A 22,858-nucleotide genomic window follows, 5' to 3' on the forward strand; every position below is an offset into this window, starting at 1 on the left:
CGTGCGACATGAAACGTTGTCGCGCGATTCGAGCATGATAATTGTCGGCTACGACTTTCACTTTTCGCGAACACCGTTGCTCGTAATTTGAGCGACACCTTGGGAACAAATAACCATGTCTGTGTGGCTCCTGTGTCGTTAACTGTCATTAAAACGCGAGAGCGATTATTAAGCCGCACAACGCAAGGACGCTTAGTTATTATACCGGGCACGGGTAAACGTTTGATTTTCTCCTTAATACGTTGTCCCGCGCAGCCACTGTAACGTCGCAGGGGACCGTGGCATTACGTTATATACTGCGACAAATAAATGCTCGTTTCACTTTCATCTGATCGTTTTCATCGCGGTGGCCGGTGTCGTGGAGTTGACGGCTGGTTCCAAGCGCGACAGCAACAACACTGCTTCCTTGCAACTGATTGCCTCGGCCAAATCCAACGGAGTTTGGCCCAGCTTGTCTTTGCAGTCGGTCTTCACTCCGTGGTCCAGCAAGAACTTGATCGTCTGCACCTTATTGTGCAACGCGGCGAAGTGCAACGGTGTTCTACCGGAGAACTCCTTCTGATTGAGATTAGCGTTCGCATAGTGATACGAGCTGAGCCGTTTCGTGTTCCCTATTGATGCTGCGGCGCACATCTTCTGACCTATCAGGTGAGCGCTTCCGTCCAAGTGGGCGCCGGATTGAAGCAAGAGTTTGATGACCTAAAAATATAAAACCAAATCCTCAATGGATCGAGCCAAGAGTGATATCAATTCTAGAAGGATCAAGCAAAATAATTTCTTTGAAATATTCTACCAAGCAAAACATATTCTTAACATTATCTAACTAGTGAACTCGAGATTCGCTATTTGCCTTATTGAGATTAACCCTTTGCACTCGAGAGGTGACTCTCAGTCACCGCTTGATTTGATACAGTAAAACTATGAAATTGAATATTTGGTATTCTAAACGAAACTTTATATTGCCATGTGAAATATTTAAATAAAATAGCCTTGTTGTTTAATTTATTTCTGAATTATCGTTAAATTAGTTTCAAACAATGAAAAACTTTCGAGTGCAAAAGATTAATATTGAACGCTATGTAGAATACTATCTATACAGTTCAATGTTGAATTAAAGCAGCAGAGTATTACATCGTGGTGATCGTATTCCACTGCATCAATAAGTGGTGTACGACCAAACCGATCTTTGATATGAACGTTCGCTCCCATCCTCAAAAGACATCGCACGATGCTCAAGTCGCCTTCGCAGCAGGCGATGTGCAACGCGGTGCGGCCGTCGGCGTTTGTTTGGGAGACGTATGCACCCTGGAATAACAAACCACTTGAATGTTGTTCATCAGATATTGAGAATGAATTGCAACCACTTACGTATCCCTTCAAAGATTGAAGTTTCATCATGTCCCCGGCGATGACAGCGGCATTCAGCATCGCCGGAAACAGTATTGTCCCTAATTCTAGAAGCTCGGAGGACGAAGAAATCCCCAACGATCTCGCGACTGCCTCTACAAAGTCTAGGTCTTGAAGATACGGTGATCTTCCTCCAGTTAATTCTCCCCGTATATTGGACTGCATGATTTGCCGCTTGGTTTCCGTGTCCCATTCCTTTTTCGACAAGACATAGGCAAGCTTGGTCAGAGCCGCCTCAGGCGTCATGTCAAAACCCGCTATCACACCTGCATTATCAAACGTTTTTTTAAGCCTTTACAATCAAGAGGTGACTCTCAGATTTGATACAGTAAAAATGAGTTTAATATATATTTGATAAAATGAATATGAATAATTACATTAATATTATTAGTAATTAATGTTAAATAAAAATAATAATAATTAAGAAATTAATATTGAAATAAAATAGTTTCGTTCCTTAATTTATGCGTGAACTATCATTACGTTAGTTTCAAAGAAATCTCTATTGAATACTTCCGATGGAAGACTTTTGAGTGCAAAGGATTAACTTACTATTCGCATCTCATGACGCGAGAGAAGAATGCATGGATATACTAGATACGATTTTTAACAGTTTCATCAGCCTACAGTTCAGCAGTGACACTCTTGCAGAATAAAGTTATCAAAAACAAAAGGTGGAGGAATACATTTTTCTCTCAGCGCGTACATCGTACCAGCTTCTTCAAGTTGTTTTTCAGGCTCGTAAGTCCTTGAAACGCAGCCGCTCGTGCATTGCGTGATGTTGACCAAGATCACCCCGCGTTTCGACGCCTCGCAAAATTCTCTGATTATGTCCTTCCGATTCGCCGGTATATTCCCAGCCCCGTAGCTCTGCAACACGACACCCTCGATCGGTGGCTGCAGGAACGCCTTCACCAGATCCCTGGTGATGCTAGGGAATATGCGAAGCAGCCCCACGTTGCTGTTCAACTTGCTGTGCACGTGGAACTTCTCCAACGTGCAAGATCGATAAGTAATCCTGTAATCCACTGTAACGTAAACAGCAATTCTTCTATGCTATTCATAGAGCTAACGAGCTGAACAGATGGCGTCTGTCGTTTCAGTGGAAACATTTACAAATCTCGCGAGGTATACAAATATCCGTGTTAACGCGGAAACGCTAACGCGTCTGATAGAACGATAATGAACGGCGACATTTGACACGTACGCGCGACAAAAGCTATCAACTGTTTTCCAACTGGTGACCCCCGATAACGAGACATTTATCCACTTAGCTCCAATTTATGTAATACAGCGATCGCGCAATCATTGTCGAGCTGAAGATCATTCGGCGAATGGAATCTGTGCATTGCGATACCACGGCTGACCTTCAATCTTGGTGTTAGCCTTGGCGAGGGGCGGGAAATTCGGTGAGTCAAACGCTTCAAACGCGGTGGCCGAAACCTTGATGGTCCTGTTGCCCCTCATCAGATTCGTTCCGAAGTAGATGCACACTTCCGGTATGTTGTAATTCGCAGCTATAACCAGAGACGAGAGGAAATTTTCCAGGCCGTCGCTTCTGGTGTCGAAAATCGGCACCTGAGACCCGGTAAGGATAACTATCTTGCCGAGGGACTCGAGCATGAACGACAATGCTGACGCTGTGTAGCTCAACGTGTCCGTTCCGTGTAGAACGACGAAGCCATCGTAGTGTTCGTAGGATTGCTGGAATCAAGGAGAACTTTAAGAAGACATATCCTACTATGTTCATGATCATGAAGAAGGCGGTACGATATTTCCTCCTCAACTATGTACATATATTCGATGTCCCAACGAATCAACATTTGACATTAAAACTACTGAATCTCATTCATTCTGTAAACCGATTGTCCTCGGTGTACTCTACATTTGCTCCAAACATACCTTAATGTCATTAGCGATACGAATCCAATCTTCCATCATCATGTTGCTGGAGTCGCAAAGCGGCGAGTATTCGATTACGTTGTATACCACGCGCTTTTTGTCGATCGCAGTCATCCTATGAACAGGGGGAAAAGAAAACATGAAAGAATTTCCGATAAAGTCCCGTGAATTTATCGCATAATAGAATCCTTTCCAAAATCATCCTCACGAATGATATCATTGACACTTACGGAAGCACTAGCAGTCCAGTAGAGCCGAACCGTTCGTCCGCATACTTCTTGTCGTGCATGTGAGGATACTTCCGCAAGTTCTCCACGAAAGCGTTCGCCTTAGGCACCAGGACTAAAATACAAACACATCTACACAGTGCGTTCCCGTTAATCGAGAGCAATTCATTTTTTCAAAAAATATAGATAATACTAAGGATAACTCATCAGAAATCATTGAATGTTACTAATAATATACTGTTGGAGTGCAAAGAGTTAAAGCAGGGGTGTCGAACGGGTGGCTCCCTAGCCGAAAGCTTTCGCTCGGCGAAAGTAGCCCTCTCCGTAACAGTACTTTCCCCTCCACTTTCAAATGCGCGTGAACGCTGCCACAGGCAAGTTAATCGCTGCTACGTGTACACGCGTATGGAAGTCTCCTGTTTATACCAAACACTTACACTGCTGTCCATAGCTGTCCATAGTGGAAATATCAATTAACCCTTTCTACACCTTCCTATTAATAATTGATTGAAAATAAGAGAAAATTTTAGCCTCATTCTACGTCAACGTGTGCTCTAAAGTATAATCATTGATAACAGAGGAATAATATGTAATTTGTATTCAAACAAATTCGATAATATTTATGGTTATTAAATTCTACTCGAAATGCTGACTCACCACTAGTCTGACACGATATTGTAGAGCAAGGGGTTAACAGGTTGGATGCCATACGATTTCACAGAGCAAAACACACGAAATGGAAAAAATAAAATATTAAATCAGTCGATTGAATTGCACTATTATTACTGCACGTTCATCTAGTTGAATGTCACCACATTAGCTAGCATTATTTATAATATAAAAATGTTTTCAAATAATCATCGTTTAATTGAGTGAACTATAGTAATTCAATTTAATTGGTCACCGGTGACCCCCGTGGCACTCAACGTGTTAACGAGAATGGGACTCGAGTAACTCCTGCAGTAGGAGTAAGGGACCGATCGATCGAGAGAGTTTGACATCTCTGATACAAAGATAAGTCTATAACAGAGCTGCGGTAGTAGTTAAGAAGGCCGTGTGTGGATCAGGACGCTAATTAATTCTAAATCGCAGTATCGCACCTGTGCTATAAACATATTCTAAAACAACAATAGGAGGGTGTCTAGCTGATAGCTCGTGAGCTATTGAGGATTTCTCCCCTCTTCGCTAGTTGGCTGATTACCTACAATGTGTTGCTAGAAAAAAGGTTCGCGGCACGTCATAGGGGCAAGTGCTGTGAACCGTGTTCACTCTCACCGTCACGCGCTCGAATTAGTGTACGTGATCGTTTCGGCGAACAGCACGTTATGAACAAGCACCTTCTATTCCAACCGAAACATTTTACCAGTAACTTGCAATATTTACTAGTTCCTCTGGAGAAGAACCTTGAAGGGAATGCGAGACTAATTGGTTTCGTCTGTACATCTCAGTTTCGGTACCAATCTGGTATTAACACGTTCGCTACCAGTTATCTCGGTGACGGTCTCCTCAATTATAATATTTTATTCAATTCAATAATTCTTCTAAACAAACTATCGAAACAAATGAAGCTAAATCATCGGATCCCTAAATGTAATTTCGTAGTTTATAACATTAACTAACTATATATATATATATAGGATTAATTTCATTTTCTTTATATAAAATATAGGATTGCGGCCGTCACAAATATGTGACGCTGGTAGCGAACGTGTTAATTAATATGGTCACACGTAACCAATCGAAACTATGCACAAAATGCATAGCCAAAGATCTCCCTTGCCCCTGTGCCATCCTGCTAGACATCAAGTCATCTAACAGTACTATTAGGAAACCACTTGCTGGCTAAACAGAGGAATGCGGGCCTGATTGGTCAGGTTTTACCTGTCTCGTCTCATTTACGATGCCAATTTACTATTCGCCAACACGATTACAAATAACCAATCAAAACTATAAACTAGAAGCTGTCCCAGGGCTGTTATTTTGAACAACGTAGAGCAGAAGGGACTTGAAGGTACCTCCATCCTCATTCCTGACCATGCCGATCGTGCCACCGGTATAGAGGACCAGCACGCGGCCATCCTGCACGTTCTCGATGGTCAGCTGTTCGTAACTGTGGTTCCTGAGCTGTTCCATGCCTTTTCCTCCGTTCATTGTCGGCCCGGTGTTATCGTTGGCCATGTTCGCAGGTGGTTGCAGACAAGCCGGCACTTACAATGTTATCGCGGCGAAGTCACTACCGGGAATGATTTGTTGTGTAATTTCTTTCCGTCAGCCATGTGTCTGGAAGGGCGAGATCACGCTGATACGTCGACGCGTGCGTTGCTTTCCCAACACCGACTTATAAATATCTACGTATACGTGCACACTCGGGCTGATGACAGCCTGTGGACTAGCTACCTTAACCCTTTGCACTCAACGATATTTTTCATCGCAAACATTCATTATTTTCTGACGAAATATTAACAATATTATTTGCAACTTACATAAAGAAACATCTTGCATAAATTATGGGGCAGAATCGTTTTATTTCTACGTTTTATGTGTTAAGACTTTATTCAACATTTTATGTTGAATTCTTTATTCTATAATTTTGCTGCACTCTCAGTTTATTTATACATTGAAAGTATTATTTGAAAAATGTAGACGCACGTATCTTAAACAAAATGAAAAAGCGATTGGTTCGAATGAATCGAAAGAACGTAGCAGGGTCAAGGTGCACGAATTTCCCGGGCGAAGGGTCACAAAGGGTCAGTCGGTAAAGTAGACTTCTTCGTCGCATCGTCAACAACATCATCGAATTCGTGAAACTATGACTGAAATAATACGCCTTAACTTTCTACTCTATAAAAACCAGCTCGCTGCCGATTTACTCTGATATGGCAGAAGGTAATTAAACGTGCACACTCGGTTGCCATCGTTATGGCAGGACAACGAGAACGAAACTTGAGATCGTTCGATTTGTAACGATCGCTTTGCTGATAGTAACCCGATCGCCTGGGTAGATTAACACTCTATGATTAACTCTCAAAAAGTGTGCGCGGCTGGAAGCTACTCGGGGCATTCCCTCACGTTGGACTGTAACAGCACAGACGAGGTATAGGATAGACATAACATGCAATGTAAAATTTTGTCACACGTTCTCGGGGGTATTAGTACTAACTGAATCAGAACTAATTCAGATTTTCTAATTGAACAAAATTCTTTTATCATTGACGACATAGAATCGGAAAGATCACAAAATGATGAGAACTATTTTTCTGATAAAAACAAGTCTAAACGCGCTATAAATCAGATAATTAACTTACTATATAACGCAGCTTCTTTGAGATTCAGTAAGAGTGTATAGTTCATATGTATATGTCCTATATTTAATATTTTCAGAAGGGCAGTTTAACAGAATGAAAAGAGATCAATTTTATAATATGCATTTATATTACGTATGCACAATAATTTACTATCTTTATTTCTTTTCTTTTTTCATTCGTGTTTTTATTTAATTTACATTAACGGGCATGGTTTGAACATGACGCAGGACACACATTTGCATTTAAATATAGGTGACATAGGATTTTTTATGTACATGTATACATCTTATTGCGTTTAATACATTAATTATATGACTATAAAAGAATATTCTACGGAAAAATGTAGTGATTAGATAAAACGAACTAAACAAACGAAGATTGCATCATGTTTACCAATTCTTATTTTTTTCATTGAATATTTAAGTATTATGTTCATGTAAAATCAAGTAATATTTATTTATAAATTAGTAAATAAATCTAACTCTACAAATTCTACACGAATGTAATTTTTAGAGCAGACAACATTGTCAAAATTGGCTTTCCAAAGCACACACTTTCCATGTACAGTCTTATATAGTTTAGTAGTTGATCGTTAGATTCAGGTAGAGTCCGCTAGTGCATCTGGGCATTTTTACGGTATCGGTATTTCAGAACAGTAGACAGAAAAATACATTGTACGCACAATCTGTACATACCTTAAGTTTGTAACATTTATATCTTGGTTCACCATATTTATTACTTGGTCAATTTCGATCATTTTGCTTGATGTTGTTTTCCTATTCACTGTTTTCTAGGCATAGAGGGCAGAGCAAAATCCGATTTTTTACAGTCGGTAATTCAGAACATATGACACCGAGTGCTATAAGTTTGGCAATGTCTATCCTATACCTTGTATGTATCTTTACACTTGTTGATTTTGCCAACTTTAATCATCGATCTCAATGTAATTCTTAAACTCGCCACGTTAAATCGCAGAGGGCATATGAAAGCATTTGCTTTTTTTACACAATCGGTATTTCTGACTACCGGACACGAAGTACCATAAGATGTCCAGTCTATCCTGTTTTTCGACGCTGGTGAGGTCTGTTAGAAATAGAGAAGATTATGTCGGTAACTTAGAACCATAGGCAGAGAATCCTATTGCATGAGACGTCTGTACGAATTGTAAGTTTGTGTCGATAGTTCACATCTTCCTACACACTCACAATAATTACTATAGCTCTTTATTTCGGATGGAATGAGATCGCGCAATCGTTGACAGATTTTTCGTAAGCGTAGCACTCTTTTCTGTCACGCGAAGTTTTGCTCTGTGATTACGCAAATAGTTTTTAATGTGAAATTATTGTAGCAGGTAAACGAAACGACTCGTTCTTGTCTAGACATACTTTCATATTGTCAATTTACTCTTATACTTGAAGTTTATGTGTGTGATAACTTGGTTTCACAGTATGTTAGCAACATATTTCCCTAAGAATAAACAAAAAGTTCTCGATGCAATGTATTACAAACTCAAATATTTTATCGTATTAAAAAGAAGTATTTTCTTAGAAGAATCATATTGATACTTTATTTTATCCGAAATAAGAGTCATTTTATATCTTACTGTTACGGCCAAAGATTTATTAACGTTTTTTATTCTTAAGTACACACATATATACTCAAAATGTATTTCATAAATAGGTTAAAAATGTTCACAGTTTTATTCATTGAACAATAAAATATTTATTTATATTAGTGAACATAATGTAATTTTTTTTTGCTTTCATTTCAGAATTCTGGCAGAAAGATATAAAGTACTTCTATGGAATAAACTTTTCTTAAGTTAATATATACTAACATTAAAATTATTACATGACGCTATGCATATGTTAATACTAGAAATCTGTAGAAGAAGATTTGGATTCAAATATTGGAAAATGTTTATGACACTAATGTGTCTATAAACAATTTGAACTTATGCGTAAATAATAGTATAGGATTAATAGAAGAAACTTATTGAACTATTAAAATACATATAATTTTAAATTATGGCAGAAAGTGGAACTGTTATAACATCAAATATGAAACAGTTACATGAGAAAGATCATGTACTTATATCTAATGTAGATTATTCTAATATAAGAGGAAAGGTATAGTTTTATATTAATTTTTATCAATTTTAACTTATTACTTAATGCTTGATAATGACATTAATTCATGAATTCTAGAGTGTCTTAGTTAGCCCATCAGAAAATCAGTATGAATTGTTACTTAGGCGCTTGAAAGAGAGAATTCAAGATGGAGGCAGTGAAACAATTTTTGATATTGGTATTGGTGAAGGTTTGTATACATCTATAAATTTGTTTGTGTATACATATATAATTTTTAAGAAAGTTTTCTAACCTAAATGTAGTTATAAACACAATAATAATTTAAATGACAATTTAATTTTAGATGGTTCTGAGGATGGCTTAAAAGAAGATGAATATGAAGCATCGGTTGCCACCCTGCAATCTCTTGCCGCTACATTAGAAGCAGACTGTGTGCTTTTGCGTCAGAGTAAAGTAGACCAAGGCCTTGTAGGACAATATCTAGTACGAAGACGTTTAGATAGACAGGATTTCTTAGAAATTAGGTTTCTACTTTTTAAAGTAATATAATTAACAAGATATCCCTCTGGTTGGTTCTGTAATAAACTACCATTATATTTAAAGGAATAACTTTTAAAAATTGATAGATAACATTATGTGAAATACTTCACTCTAAAATGTATTGCAACAATGAGACCAACCATAGAATTTATTTTTAAGTAATTTATCAAAAGAATTAATTTAACTGAGTTTAATCTTAGGGTGGCTGTTGTTGGTAACGTAGATGCCGGAAAATCAACACTTTTGGGTGTACTAACACATGGGGAACTTGATAATGGTAGAGGTTTGGCTCGTCAAAAATTATTTCGTCATAAACACGAGGCTGAAACAGGACGAACTAGTTCAGTTGGAAATGACATTCTTGGATTTGATAGTGTTGGTATGATATTCGTGTATTTTACGTATTTAACATTCTCGTATTTCTCGGATAATTAAATGCACATGTAATATGTTATTCTTAGGTAATGTTGTAAATAAACCGGAACATGGATCATTAGATTGGGTAAAAATATGTGAAAAATCTTCTAAGGTTATTACATTTATTGATCTTGCTGGACATGAAAGGTATTTGAAAACAACTGTTTTTGGAATGACGGGGCATGCGCCCGATTTTGGTAAACAAAATATTTAATCGTTTTATGATACAAACATCTTTATATTTATTTGTTTCACATACAAATCTTTTAAATATATTTTAGGTATGTTAATGGTTGGGGCAAATGCTGGTATTGTCGGGATGACAAAAGAACACTTAGGATTAGCGTTAGCATTGTCAGTACCAGTATTTGTTGTGGTTACTAAAATTGATATGTGCCCACCAAATATATTACAAGAAAATTTAAGATTATTAATAAGAATTTTGAAATCACCAGGCTGTAGAAAGGTACCAGTTACTGTGAAAACATCTGATGATGTCGTTGTGAGCGCCACTAATTTTGTATCAGAACGGTAAGCTTTTACTTTTATATTATTTTACCTATGATATGAAAAATATTAATTATCAATGCATTTGTTTAGGTTGTGCCCTATTTTTCAAGTATCGAACGTAACAGGAGAAAATTTAAATCTTCTTAAAATGTTTTTAAATTTATTAACTGCGAGAATAACTAGTCATGATGATGAACCTGCAGAGTTTCAAATAGATGACACATATTCGGTACCAGTAAGTGTTACACTACTTACTTATTAGTACAAGACTTACAGAGACATTTATATTTTCATTTTAATATTTATTTTAGGGTGTTGGCACTGTGGTTTCTGGTACAACTTTAAAAGGTGTCATAAAATTAAATGACACATTATTATTGGGACCTGATCCTCTGGGTCGTTTCATTCCAATTGCTGTAAAGAGTATTCACAGAAAGAGAATGCCTGTTCGTGAGGTGAGAGGTGGTCAAACTGCAAGTTTCGCATTAAAAAAAATTAAAAGATCACAAATTCGAAAGGGTATGGTAATGGTAGCACCAGCATTGAATCCTCAAGCTTGCTGGGAATTCGAAGGAGAAATTCTTGTATTACATCATCCGACAACAATCAGTTCCTGTTATCAAGCGATGGGTAACTTTTATTTTCCTTTTCTAGGTTTCACTTTTTTTTTATTTCCTCCTATATTCATTTGTATATAAAATAATTTTTAGTGCACTGTGGAAGTATAAGGCAAACGGCATCTATAATTTCGATGTCACAAGATTGTCTAAGAACTGGTGATAAAGCTTTAGTACGCTTTAGATTTATAAAACATCCCGAATACATAAAACCGGGACAAAGAATGGTATTCAGAGAGGGGCGTACAAAAGCAGTTGGCAATGTTTTAAAACTTATTCCATATTCAAATACTATCGCTACGCAGATAAGTAGGTCTAATAAACCAAATAAGTCTCAAAATCGTCAAGGCTCTTCCTTCGTGATGCAAGTATGTCATTAATACATTACAACGAAAAAGGTACATTATATTTTTAAAATAAAAAAATATACATTTATTTTCTGTTGTTAGCCATTGGATGGAACAGCAACGAGTTCTTCATTTGAAGGGCAATTATCGAAACAAGAAAATTTGTTACAAAAATCTGGCGTGAGTCAGAATAAAAAAAATAGAGGGCGAAGAGGAGGACGACCTCATAATACTGCGAACAGTATTATTCAACCTCTATCAGAACAGAATCCTCCCACTAAAGTATAAACGACGTTTATGTACAAAATTGATATACATGTACATACACACACACTCCACATATACAGGTTGTTTTAAAATCTTCGTGAAATGATAAGAATCGTATTTTTATATTTTGTTTTGGGTTTAATTTATTTCAATTAAAAATTTGAAATAGGACCAAACCTTATGGATAATATCAAGCAATATCAATTTTTATTTAATACCAAGAATTTTAAAACATCCTGTTTATATAAATATGTGCATTATTTTAATATTTATTTATATTGTGTATAAAACTGCAATAGGGGTCACTTATATTCTTCAAAAATATCTTTCTTCTATGACATAGAAAGAACCCCTGAATTAATACGTATAACGCACACCGTGCTTTGAACCCTATTAGAGTACAAATTGTCTTTCATATCTTGACTAAATTATTGAAATTAAATCATATGAAGTGTTTTTTAAAAACATACGAAGAAAATATACATTGTTATTTATAAAGTGTTTTATTTTTATAAGCATCAATGTATCTGAAAATAATAATGAAGTAAATATAATCTGTACAAATAAATATAAGTATTTGTTTCCTTTAAAAACATGTATGCTGACTATCTGTATTATATTCGTTACAGTTTTCTGGAATATGAAAAACATATTCAGATGTTCTTTCTTTGTGACATAAGACATTTATTTTAAGTATAATTTAGAAATGTACCACTAATTTTATTAGCCATTATTAACATTCTTTTATAATTTACTTCTGATTTGTACAGTATAAGCTTGTGTGTTATATATAATATATGTATATCATGCATATTATACCTATACTGTATTTAAAATATAAAATAATAAAAGTTTCATAAAAAGTCATGTTTATATTTGATGTTTTTAAATTTGTCATTTGAGTTACTTCTGTCAGTGACATATTAAATTAATTGGATTTTGTTGGATCTGTATAATGTGAAAAGACCAAGGGAACAATTGTTATGAAAAATCTTGACTACTTAATTTCTGATTCATTATGAAAATTATTTTAAGTATATGGGATTTTGGTGAACATTGATTCTGCTATCAATATTTTAATTAAAGAAGCAAATTTAAAATTCAATTTTTTATATTTATTGCAAAAATGAATACATTATTCATTATTCATTTATTAGGGCATCCTACTATTTGGAATGCACTAATTACAAACCTATTTTTTGTTCAAACATTTATATTAAAATCATTTTGGTTTCTTTTTAATATCATCTTTCTTTTTACTAATGTCATCTTTGAATGCTTGAGCTATATTTTTCATTTGTTCAATAAATTCCTTAGAATTAGTAATACGAGGTCTTGATTGCAATGTACCCGTTTTGCTTAATATATATACTACATACTGTGCAGCTCTTCTTATTGGCTTTGATTCTGCCAATCTATTGATTAGACGTTCATTATTCATAATATATGAATACAAAGCTCGAAGAAAACCCATAGTGATATAATTTGTCTTCTTTGTATCTGTAAATAAATAAATGTTTACACTTTCGGAACTTCAAATGTACACATATTACGATACTTTAATAAAAGCTCTCGTTTAAGTCTGAGCTGCTTGCGAAGAGTTTCTAACTTCTGCAATTGTTCTTCTTTACTGTATTCTATTCCTGGCAATCTTTTAATCTGAAAGATATATTATAATCTATTATCTAAATGTTGCATAGCACAAATAAATAAGGTTAAATTATATGTTACATATATTTTACATATTTTTATTATCTTTAATTGTATATATCCTTGTTATCTGCAACTTGCATCAAATATGACATTACATCCTATTAAAAAACACAATATATTTTACCTGTGCTCTTGCAGAATCTAACTTTTTTTGAAACTCTAATATCTTGTGACTTGTATCTTGAGATTCTTTGGCTTTCTGTGTAGTGTCATGTGGATCTTTTTCAACGCTAAATATAAATTACAAATATAGTAAAGTAAAAATTTATTGCACAATATGATTCTTAAAGTTTAAAATTTTTTTTTATTTATTTAGTTACAATACTTCAGTTATTCTTGTTCGCAATTTATAAAATAAATTAAAACATTTATATTAAACAGATTTATGTAAAAGAAAAACAATAAAACTAGTGATTGAGTTTAATTTAAAAATCTGTACAATCATTAAAATCTGAATTTTAGATATTATATGATGTTATGATTTAACAGAAAATGATACTGCATAAAATGAAATTATATTATTTCCAAAATGAAAAAGATATAAAATATATACGTAAGGGAAACGAAGTTATCGAAATAAATTAGAAAAAGTTTACAAAAATGTAGGTTATGTAGTACCATGTTTTTTTAATAAATGTAGGTTATGTAGTACCATGCTTTTTTAATAAATACTTTAGAGATATATCAAAATTCCATAAACATACCAGTTCTAAATTTATTAAATATACAAACCTTCGAATTATTTCGTATATAAGTGGCAATATTTCAATTTCTAAATCGTCAACTGTAAATTGCCCGCGAAGAGGGACTTCTTCTGACAACTCCGCAGATTCCATTGTGATCTTTTATAAGACTGTATTCAAATGATAGATACTTGGTAACATATTATTGATAGTTTAAATATGCTTATAATGTTCATACTACTTGTTAATATAACGTTAAATATTGTCCAATGTTACTATTAGTAATAAATCATCTTCATTATTTAAATTTCATTCATGATTTTCTTGATATACCTCTAGTTAAAACAAACTTATGGAAATTAGCGGTTTCTGGCTCCTGAGCCATAGAGGCTGTTTTCCCTCTCAGTTTGAAGAGTCGCTAAAGTTGCATAACCGCTAGTCGAAAGTCACTAGTTTGAGAGGAGGCAATTCGACAGCTTTGAATTAAAAATTGTCTTAGCTAGTAATATTCTAGACGCAGTAAACTTCACAACTGTAACTCGTGACTGAGTTCACGGCATTATTTTCTTTCTTGTTTAACATCGTTCAGCCCTGAAAGGTGGTATCTTTGTACGATCATTTAAATCCAAAAATATCTTGAAATATATTAAGCATCCGACGATTTTATATTGTTCTGCTTTATGAAATACAGTTCTATAAGTATTCTATAATTATTTTACTAATATTTTTTGTTTAATATTGACAGCCAACATGGGGCGCCGACCAGCTAGGTGGTATGTAATAAAACATATTTACTATATATGTTATTAAAACATTAATTAAAGATAATAGATCGAAGTATTTAATAATTTTTTGTTATTTAATATTATATACGGTGTTTTAACATAATCTTTTATGGATGATATGTTAGGTTAGGAATGATCATGTGATTTCTTCGTATTACTCATGATTGTGAAATATTAATTTTTTTTTATAGTTACCGATATTGTAAAAATAAGCCCTACCCAAAATCAAGATTCTGTCGTGGTGTGCCTGACCCAAAAATTCGTATTTTTGATCTTGGGAAAAAGAAAGCATCTGTAGAAGATTTTCCATTATGTGTGCACTTGGTGTCTGATGAATATGAACAGCTTAGTTCAGAAGCACTTGAAGCAGGACGTATCTGTGCGAACAAATACATGGTGAAAAATGCTGGAAAAGATCAATTTCATATTCGTATGAGACTTCATCCATTCCATGTTATTCGCATCAATAAAATGTTATCATGTGCTGGAGCTGATAGGTACGTAAATCATTAAAAGAACTAAAATATATATTTTCTCCATAATAGTTTAAGAAAACATAGAAAATTAAATACTTATTATACCTTCATTGAAATTGGTTTTGATAAAATTGATTTTTTTCTCTTTTTAAGACTCCAAACTGGAATGAGAGGAGCTTTTGGTAAACCACAAGGTACTGTAGCTAGAGTACATATTGGACAACCTATAATGAGTGTACGCTCGTCAGATCGTCATAAGGCTGCTGTTGTTGAAGCACTACGTCGTGCCAAATTCAAGTTCCCTGGTCGTCAGAAAATTTATGTTTCAAAGAAATGGGGTTTTACAAAATATGATCGTGACGAATACGAAGCACTAAAGTCATCTGGCCGCCTAGCTCCTGATGGTTGCAATGTCAAGTATTTACCTGAACATGGTCCTCTTGATGAATGGAAGAAATTCACAAAAATTCTTTCTACTGCTTAAACAAAAAATAATCTTTTGGACTTCGATTTCATTAAAGAAATTATAAATGAATATGTATGTGTTATTAATTTTATTTCACAATTCTTATACCTTCACATTGTATTATTTTTGTTGATTCTTACAATTATTTTATGATAACGTTTAAAAATTTTTCTGTAGATATTACAGCTTATCATTAGATAAAAAGTTTAAGTTAGATGTATAGTAAGGAGCTAAGTGTTCATTTTCTTAAATTATTCTAAATATCTTCAAATTTTTAATTATATAAGAGATTATTAAAGTTTTTTTTATGATATGTTTCCTAATATAAGTAATACATTTTATTGAAGTTTTAACGAGTTGGTAAAATTTAGAATCAAATATAAAAAATAATAGTTATTTAAATAATTAAAATTTATTTAGTTTATATTCCATTTCTGGAGTTTTCTTGACTTTCAGAGATATAAAAAATTAATTAGAGCACTCTACAAATGACTAAAGAACATAAGGACTTGTCAAGATTTTTGGAGCAGCTCCACTTCAAGCTGGATTAAATTCTCATATTTTGACTTATTTAACATAAACATCGTGAAGTTTGAGATTGAAAAAAAATGTGTGTAGAAAACAATAATTCTATGCTTAATATAATAAATATTAATTTTTATTACTTGTTTGCATTAAAAAAAAATAAGTTCCAATCTTATCCACTTTATAAGTAATAATGTATTATTTACAATTTAAAATTATAATTTTAAGGAAACATAAGCAATTATATATTACAAAAAGAATTGAATTAAATATACATTTTAAAGCAAATGTGATTGAATGTTTATACAATTTTAATATTTTTTTTTTAATGAGAATGGCATGTAATATCAGTGTCATTGTCATTTTCCGTATTTTGAATCTCGTCATCAATATCTATGTCACAGATTCTATGACTATGAGTATCAAGTGCTTCCGTACTAGTTGCTGCATCTAGCAAAGGAGACAATTTTTCTGCTTCGCTATCTTCATCTTGCCCTTGTCCCTATGAATATTTATTCAGATTATATAGTGTAAGTTGATATTTTAAATATTTTATTAAAAAGGCAATCTTATAAAAATTATTTTTTAGCTATTAGTTAAAAATCCCATCAAATTACCTCATAAAGAGAAACGGGTTGTTTCTCATTAACAAGTCTAAGAGTATCTTGGGATCTTAAAGACTTTTCACGTATATGACCAGAAGATTTTACTCTCGTTGCTGGAGATCGAGTATGAAGATCTTTCTGAGATCCTGAATGTTCGTCTCTAGCTAATAAAACTGACATTCGAAATTCTGGAGTAGGACATGCAGTACCACTTGACCTAGCAGATGTGTCAACTTCTTTTGAGGATGCATGTTTCAAAACTGGGGTACGTTCAACGGATCTATTAAATAAAATATTTAATATATCATAACTAAATTTTCAAAGAAAATATATATAATTCATGAAGTTCCTTACCTATTCAATGCTTCAGCTGCTTGAATTGCACTAGCTGTATCTGTGTCAGGTTTATCTGGAGATTCTGGAGCAAGGACAGCAGTTCTTGGAATGTATGGCCCATTCAAAGCTTCTATCAATGATACAGCTTCATATCCGGATGGAATATTTTCACAACTTCCCTACATATTTAACATTTCGTCAGTTGAATAATAATTATCAATTATTTGTGTATAAAAATATTGACCTCTGGTAATGGAGGATTTGATATGATAGCTCCAGTTGCCTTCTGTAGAGCTTTAATTTGAAGAAGGGCTCTAAAAGGAGCACGACATATTGGACAATTGTTAGCTTGATATCGAAGAGAATCAGCGCACCCATTGCATAAACATAGATGTCTACATGGTAATATTAATGTATCTCGCACATCGCACATACAAATAACACATTCCGATCCGTTATCATCCGTATCTTCGTCAGTACCTTGTTGCTACAAAATAAATTGACATTAGCTAAATAGTAATAATTAAATGTAATACAAATATGGCTATGAATGTATATGATACACCTTAGCATTTTCAGCATTTTTATTCTCAATACCATATATTTCTTGAAGCAAATAACAAAGACCATCAACATAAAGTTTTTGCTTAAGTGCCTTTAAAACATATGTTCCATCCGAATGTTTTTCAACTACTGCGATTGTTGTGTGAGATTGTTTTGGTTCATCTGAACCTTCTTCTGCCACACAATGGATCGCTATTGGTATTATCTGCAGATAATTACATTTATTATTAAACAGTAATTTAACAGATTAAAAAATATGGCACAAAGATATTCTGAAGGAACATACTTCCCTATCAGCATTATACAACAAATCCTCTTCACTGTATGCTAATGGATCAAACATATGTGATGTTTTTGAAAATAATTGATTTGCACCTTTCTTATAATAGTATGTTTCAGAAGTCATTGAAGGATCTCTTGGTATGTAACTGTGTACATAAATATATATATATATACATATATATATATATAGTTTTATAGAAAGGCTTTTAAATATTAATATTTTATTATAACGTGAAATACGTACGTAACTCCCTTTGTTGTGACCTCTTCAGTGCAAAAATAATATAGCGTAATTGCACATCTGACATCGCAGTCAAATGTGAATTCAATATTGTAACGATTTGGTTTTTTATCAGTATCACCGTCACCATAATGTTTTAAACTATGACACTGTGGTGAAGCTGAAGTTTGATTAACATTACGAACTAATCTCAATGATTCCCTTCTTATATTCACTAAACTTTTTAATGTTTTAGTGGGATCATTTGCTTGTGGCGGAGGATAAGGAAACTACAATAAAAATGATACTTTTAAATATTATTTCCTATACAATCTAATATAATAATCCAATATTGATATCTTACAGGTGTAGGTCGGCTTCCTAGAAAATTCAAATCAGCATTTTCTCCAAAAAGATATGCTTCTGGTTGAGGTGTATCAAATCTTTCGCCACCCATAATGAAATGGCTACCAAAGTAGCTTCCTAATAAGTAAAATATGTTAAATAAAACGTGTACCTGAACAACTAATAATATAATATTAACTTATTAATTCATTAAACTATAAATTATTTATACTTTAATATTTTATACATATTTTAAAACATTATTTTATCATGTTTAATGTTAAATGATATTTATGAATCCATACAAACCAGAACGAGGAGGATATTTGTATGCATGATTTGAAACGATATCAACTTCCTCTACGCCAGCATTCTGTCGACTTGTTAGCGATCCCATCACTTAATTATATTAAAAATAATTGTAAATCGTCACTACGAAGTGATCTTAACTACTGCATATAAATTAATCATGTGATCTTTTTTCAGATAAATTCGTAAATAATAGGTATCGAAGTAAACCATCCATTAGTAAACAAAGATTCTACAATGCGAGTAAATTTTGACAATTTGTCTAAATTGACACTTGCAAGCTTTATATACATGAACAGTATGAAATATAATGTATATCTGTTTTGCAGGCTGACCAATCTTATTTATATGAACATATTATCGTTATTTTTGTATCTTAAGTGATTAATTTGATAGAAATAATAATAACATATACTTCTTTCATAATAATTTGTGCAATAAAAAGTTAATATTTTGTATAAATATTAATTAGTAATTATAATACATTTCTTGAAAGTTTAATAAATGCGTATGTTTCACAGACTGTTACAGTAAAACGCGCTCTTTCAAAATTTCACTGTATTCTCTGCAAACTTTACAATTGATATTTCAGTTACGCACCAGCGTTCATCTTGTCAGTCGTGTGATCGTAAATAATAATATACCGAACATGTTTATTGAAAATCCTTTTTAATTCAAATCTGAAGAAACCGACAAAGTCGATAAAAGGTAAAGAATGAAAAATAAAGTACGGAATGTTGCAATTCCGTGTTCACTATTGGCAGTGAGTTTCAAGGATTGTAGCCAAACTTTTTAACGAATAAAGTGGACACGATGAACAATATGAATTATATAGATATTATGATTGTACGATAGCATTTGTATTACGCAGGAATGCTTTGAAGTGTAAATAATTTTTTATCATTATGAAATTTAATGAAAAAGAGCTTGCGGAAGCAAGTAGTGGCCCCGCTGATCTGGAAGGACGTTTAACTCATAAACGAGCACACAAGTCAGGTTAGTTTAGTTGATTACTCAAAAACTTATTCGAGTAAATTTGATATTCATATATAACCTATAATTATTAAAAATTTTATTAATAATTTATTCCAACTTGGATGTTGTCTTTTTTTTTAGGTTTTAAAGAGAAATGGTTTAAGTTAAGATGCAACTTACTATTTTATTTTAATATCAACGAATTAGGACAAATTGACAGAAGACAACCAGCTGGTGTAATTGTTTTAGAAAATTATAATATTAACGTTGACAGCGCATCGGAAGGAGTATTTGCATTTAGTATAGCATTTCGTGATGAACATGATAAAAGGCATATATTGAGTGGACGTTCAGAATCCCAAGTAGAACAATGGGTAAATGCTTTGAAACAAGCCAGTTATGAATATTGGAGATCCCGTTTGATATTGCTTAAAGAAATATTATCTAAAAAGACAGGAAAGGATCCTTTACTAATGTATCCACGAAATGAAGGTATCATTAGAGATGAAGCATGGGAGTCAGCATCGACTTTTCGATCTCATGTACGTTCCTTTACAACTTCAGTTGTAACATCAGCAGCAATAAGTACTGTAACAAAAGAAGTAAATTTAATTGAATTTTAAGTTATATAATTATATGCAATTAGTCTTTGATTATATGCTGAAACTGAAACTTATTCAGTTATATAAAAACTCTCTAAAAATATATAGGATTGCAATGTAATGTGATAATCATTGCAAGAAACTGTAGTAAATTTAAACATTTATTTATTATAGGTAATATATAATTTACACAATTTATATCAGAGATGTGAAATTGTATATTATCATTCATTATTAGCATAATGAAAATTTTATATATCTCTAAAATAAATTTTATTAAATTCCCAACGAACCAAAAAATCATTATAATATAGTATCATTTTTAAAATGCATTGTATACAATCTAATATGATACAAACAGTAAGAAAACAGTAATTGTACCTTTAAAGCAATTTGTATCAGAGAATGTGAACAATGCAATTGCAATTATTGCTTGCACTTTATCTGTATACAAATTTATTAAGTATTCAAATACCAAATACTCTTTATAATGATTTATGATAATCTATAATAATTGTACATTAATGTAATACTAATAGCTAATCTATTTATATAAACCGATGATACATGTTTGTAATATTCTGATGAATAAAACCTATTTTTTTAAGTAATATTGTAAATGAATTTATTAGATACCTTTATTAACATTTTAATTTATTTTACAATTGAATTTTTACATATTATGTAATCCATTGTTTAAAATATTCTTTTTTATAATACGACTATTTAAAATTTAACATTGTATTCTTTGTGTGTGAAATCTTTACACAATCTTGGGCATAACGATTTGATAAAATAATATTAGTATCGAATATTTCATACAACCCCATATTCATATATTAGAAACAATTTAAACTAAATTAATTGAATTGTATCACTTATGACACGGAGGTTTTTTCCCCTCACGGTCCGTTCAGCGAGAGTTACCCTCTCCATACAATAAGGTTAATTACCACTACAAATACATATGTATAAAAGCTTCTATTTGTATTGAAATATCAGAAGAAGTGGCATGGTGGATGATTGGTAGTTGAAAATGAGAACTCAGGCAGATCTTACAGTAGAGATAATAGAAGAACCACTGATCGAAAGTCACTAGTTTGAGGGGAGGCAATTCGACAGCCCTGAACAGATTCAAGATATGTACTTCTAAATTTGAAACTTTTCACAAAATTTCTAACTAAAATTTTATTTCTTAATACATTTAATATTTTGAGGAAATTTTATTTTTCGAAAATTTATTTTAAATGAAAAAAAAAATTCAATGTTTATGATGAAATATTGGTACCACTGTTTCCAATATTTACCACGTGTAACCACGCAAGCCACGCGACCTCAGACAAACCGCCACGAATCAATTGTAATCATTTCTTAACCTAACATGATTTGAGCTATCGGTCGTAGTGTTCCACGAGTTGAAAGTTAATATTACAATTTATTTTTTAGTGCATTAGACAATTTAACAATTAAAAGTGACATACCAGAAAAATGAATCGATTCGCAGTTACTTTTATTTTATTAATTTGTGCAATTTCCGGAATTTTTGGTGAAACTTGCCAAAAACCCGAAGTTGTTGCCTCTGCGTATGTCACAGAAGATGCAACAATTTTAACAAACGTTGCATTTACAACACAATTTGTGCTTAAGTGTAGCAATGGTGTCAAAGGTATCACGTTGTATGCAGAAGTTGAAGGAAAATCTTTGCCAGCAGCTAGGTTAAGCTCTGATAACAAGTATCAGGTATGAACATTAAAATTAAAATTTATATTATTACAGCAAACTAAATTGAAGATTGCTGTAAATATAAATTATATATATACACAGAATTGTTGCTTCCATTATAATAATACAATAATATTGAATTTCATAGGTTTCTTGGACAGAAGACGTGAAAAAGGCACGTTCTGGGGATTACAGAATAAACTTATACGATGAAGAAAGATATGCAGCTATACGTAAAGCTATTAGAAATGGAGAGGATCCCAGTACTGTAAAACCTTTAGTAGTGGTTGTACTTAATAATCCAGGAATTTATCTCGGACCGTGGGTCAATTCTGAACTCCTTGCTGCTCTATTAGCAGCCTTAGTCACTTATTCTGCATTTTCTGCTAAGTTCAAGCTATTAGCTTAAACACTTTTTTTATATAATTAATTTTTTAAATAAATTATTGTAAAAATTAAATCTATGAATTTATTAATACAAACAATACTATAGACACATTATTATGTTTTATTGTTACTTAGGCATTTTTGTTTTTAAATGTAATTTTGTAATTTATTAATAACGCATTGTTAATTAAATATTTAATTTACTGTCCTCCAATATTTCGTTTTTACACAGTG

General features: G+C 32.8%; 7 protein-coding genes across 15 annotated transcripts; 4 read left to right on the top strand and 3 right to left on the bottom strand.

Moving 5' to 3' along the window:
• Nucleotides 1–318: 318 nt before the first annotated feature.
• LOC116426446 (L-asparaginase 1) lies at nucleotides 319–7,874 on the bottom strand. 5 transcript variants are annotated; one of them, XM_031975412.2, is made up of 8 exons: nucleotides 7,537–7,874; nucleotides 3,540–3,651; nucleotides 3,310–3,424; nucleotides 2,775–3,111; nucleotides 2,121–2,435; nucleotides 1,369–1,673; nucleotides 1,132–1,305; nucleotides 319–699 (listed from the first exon to the last, which is right to left on the bottom strand). In XM_031975412.2, the coding sequence occupies exons 2-8, from the start codon at nucleotides 3,596–3,598 to the stop codon at nucleotides 325–327; spliced, it is 1,680 nt and encodes a 559-aa protein (XP_031831272.1). In that variant the 5' UTR covers nucleotides 3,599–3,651; nucleotides 7,537–7,874; the 3' UTR covers nucleotides 319–324. The 5 variants fall into 5 exon arrangements, with proteins under 5 accessions (XP_031831272.1, XP_031831268.1, XP_031831270.1 ...); XM_031975408.2 differs by having other exon boundaries at nucleotides 3,540–3,668; XM_031975410.2 differs by lacking the exon at nucleotides 7,537–7,874 and adding an exon at nucleotides 6,020–6,629.
• A 141-nt stretch (nucleotides 7,875–8,015) lies between these two features.
• Nucleotides 8,016–12,375, top strand: GTPBP1 (GTP-binding protein 1). Its single transcript, XM_031975404.2, has 11 exons — nucleotides 8,016–8,192; nucleotides 8,613–8,970; nucleotides 9,049–9,160; nucleotides 9,275–9,455; nucleotides 9,672–9,850; nucleotides 9,933–10,085; nucleotides 10,170–10,419; nucleotides 10,489–10,633; nucleotides 10,710–11,028; nucleotides 11,109–11,383; nucleotides 11,465–12,375. The coding sequence occupies exons 2-11, from the start codon at nucleotides 8,869–8,871 to the stop codon at nucleotides 11,648–11,650; spliced, it is 1,902 nt and encodes a 633-aa protein (XP_031831264.1). The 5' UTR covers nucleotides 8,016–8,192; nucleotides 8,613–8,868; the 3' UTR covers nucleotides 11,651–12,375.
• Nucleotides 12,376–12,915: 540 nt separating this feature from the next.
• On the bottom strand, nucleotides 12,916–14,449 carry MED9 (mediator complex subunit 9). Of its 3 annotated transcripts, XM_076369759.1 has the most exons (5): nucleotides 14,359–14,377; nucleotides 14,075–14,195; nucleotides 13,467–13,572; nucleotides 13,188–13,288; nucleotides 12,916–13,129 (listed from the first exon to the last, which is right to left on the bottom strand). In XM_076369759.1, exons 2-5 carry the CDS (start codon nucleotides 14,176–14,178, stop codon nucleotides 13,063–13,065), a joined length of 378 nt encoding a protein of 125 aa, XP_076225874.1. In that variant the 5' UTR covers nucleotides 14,179–14,195; nucleotides 14,359–14,377; the 3' UTR covers nucleotides 12,916–13,062. The 3 variants fall into 3 exon arrangements, with proteins under 3 accessions (XP_076225874.1, XP_076225873.1, XP_031831291.1); XM_076369758.1 differs by having other exon boundaries at nucleotides 14,075–14,449; XM_031975431.2 differs by having other exon boundaries at nucleotides 12,997–13,288; nucleotides 14,075–14,447.
• Nucleotides 14,450–14,482: 33 nt separating this feature from the next.
• RpL10 (ribosomal protein L10) lies at nucleotides 14,483–15,821 on the top strand. 2 transcript variants are annotated; one of them, XM_031975426.1, is made up of 4 exons: nucleotides 14,483–14,623; nucleotides 14,771–14,798; nucleotides 15,002–15,307; nucleotides 15,440–15,821. In XM_031975426.1, the coding sequence occupies exons 2-4, from the start codon at nucleotides 14,776–14,778 to the stop codon at nucleotides 15,768–15,770; spliced, it is 660 nt and encodes a 219-aa protein (XP_031831286.1). In that variant the 5' UTR covers nucleotides 14,483–14,623; nucleotides 14,771–14,775; the 3' UTR covers nucleotides 15,771–15,821. The 2 variants fall into 2 exon arrangements, with proteins under 2 accessions (XP_031831286.1, XP_031831287.1); XM_031975427.2 differs by having other exon boundaries at nucleotides 14,527–14,634.
• Nucleotides 15,822–15,867: 46 nt separating this feature from the next.
• On the bottom strand, nucleotides 15,868–19,263 carry Mrgn1 (Mahogunin ring finger 1). The gene is made up of 9 exons (XM_031975413.2): nucleotides 18,939–19,263; nucleotides 18,649–18,767; nucleotides 18,309–18,574; nucleotides 18,069–18,210; nucleotides 17,784–17,987; nucleotides 17,463–17,705; nucleotides 17,237–17,397; nucleotides 16,895–17,162; nucleotides 15,868–16,779 (listed from the first exon to the last, which is right to left on the bottom strand). The coding sequence occupies exons 1-9, from the start codon at nucleotides 19,024–19,026 to the stop codon at nucleotides 16,603–16,605; spliced, it is 1,668 nt and encodes a 555-aa protein (XP_031831273.1). The 5' UTR covers nucleotides 19,027–19,263; the 3' UTR covers nucleotides 15,868–16,602.
• Nucleotides 19,264–19,464: 201 nt separating this feature from the next.
• On the top strand, nucleotides 19,465–21,103 carry LOC116426455 (pleckstrin homology domain-containing family J member 1). Of its 2 annotated transcripts, XM_031975430.2 has the most exons (3): nucleotides 19,465–19,646; nucleotides 19,810–19,934; nucleotides 20,055–21,103. In XM_031975430.2, exons 2-3 carry the CDS (start codon nucleotides 19,844–19,846, stop codon nucleotides 20,534–20,536), a joined length of 573 nt encoding a protein of 190 aa, XP_031831290.1. In that variant the 5' UTR covers nucleotides 19,465–19,646; nucleotides 19,810–19,843; the 3' UTR covers nucleotides 20,537–21,103. The 2 variants fall into 2 exon arrangements, with proteins under 2 accessions (XP_031831290.1, XP_031831289.1); XM_031975429.2 differs by having other exon boundaries at nucleotides 19,472–19,934.
• A 714-nt stretch (nucleotides 21,104–21,817) lies between these two features.
• Tapdelta (Translocon-associated protein delta) lies at nucleotides 21,818–22,838 on the top strand. The gene is made up of 2 exons (XM_031975543.2): nucleotides 21,818–22,255; nucleotides 22,386–22,838. Exons 1-2 carry the CDS (start codon nucleotides 22,004–22,006, stop codon nucleotides 22,644–22,646), a joined length of 513 nt encoding a protein of 170 aa, XP_031831403.1. The 5' UTR covers nucleotides 21,818–22,003; the 3' UTR covers nucleotides 22,647–22,838.
• The last annotated feature ends 20 nt before the right edge of the window (nucleotides 22,839–22,858 follow it).

Source organism: Nomia melanderi, chromosome 8 (assembly GCF_051020985.1).
Source record: "Nomia melanderi isolate GNS246 chromosome 8, iyNomMela1, whole genome shotgun sequence".
Taxonomy (NCBI): domain Eukaryota; kingdom Metazoa; phylum Arthropoda; class Insecta; order Hymenoptera; family Halictidae; genus Nomia; species Nomia melanderi.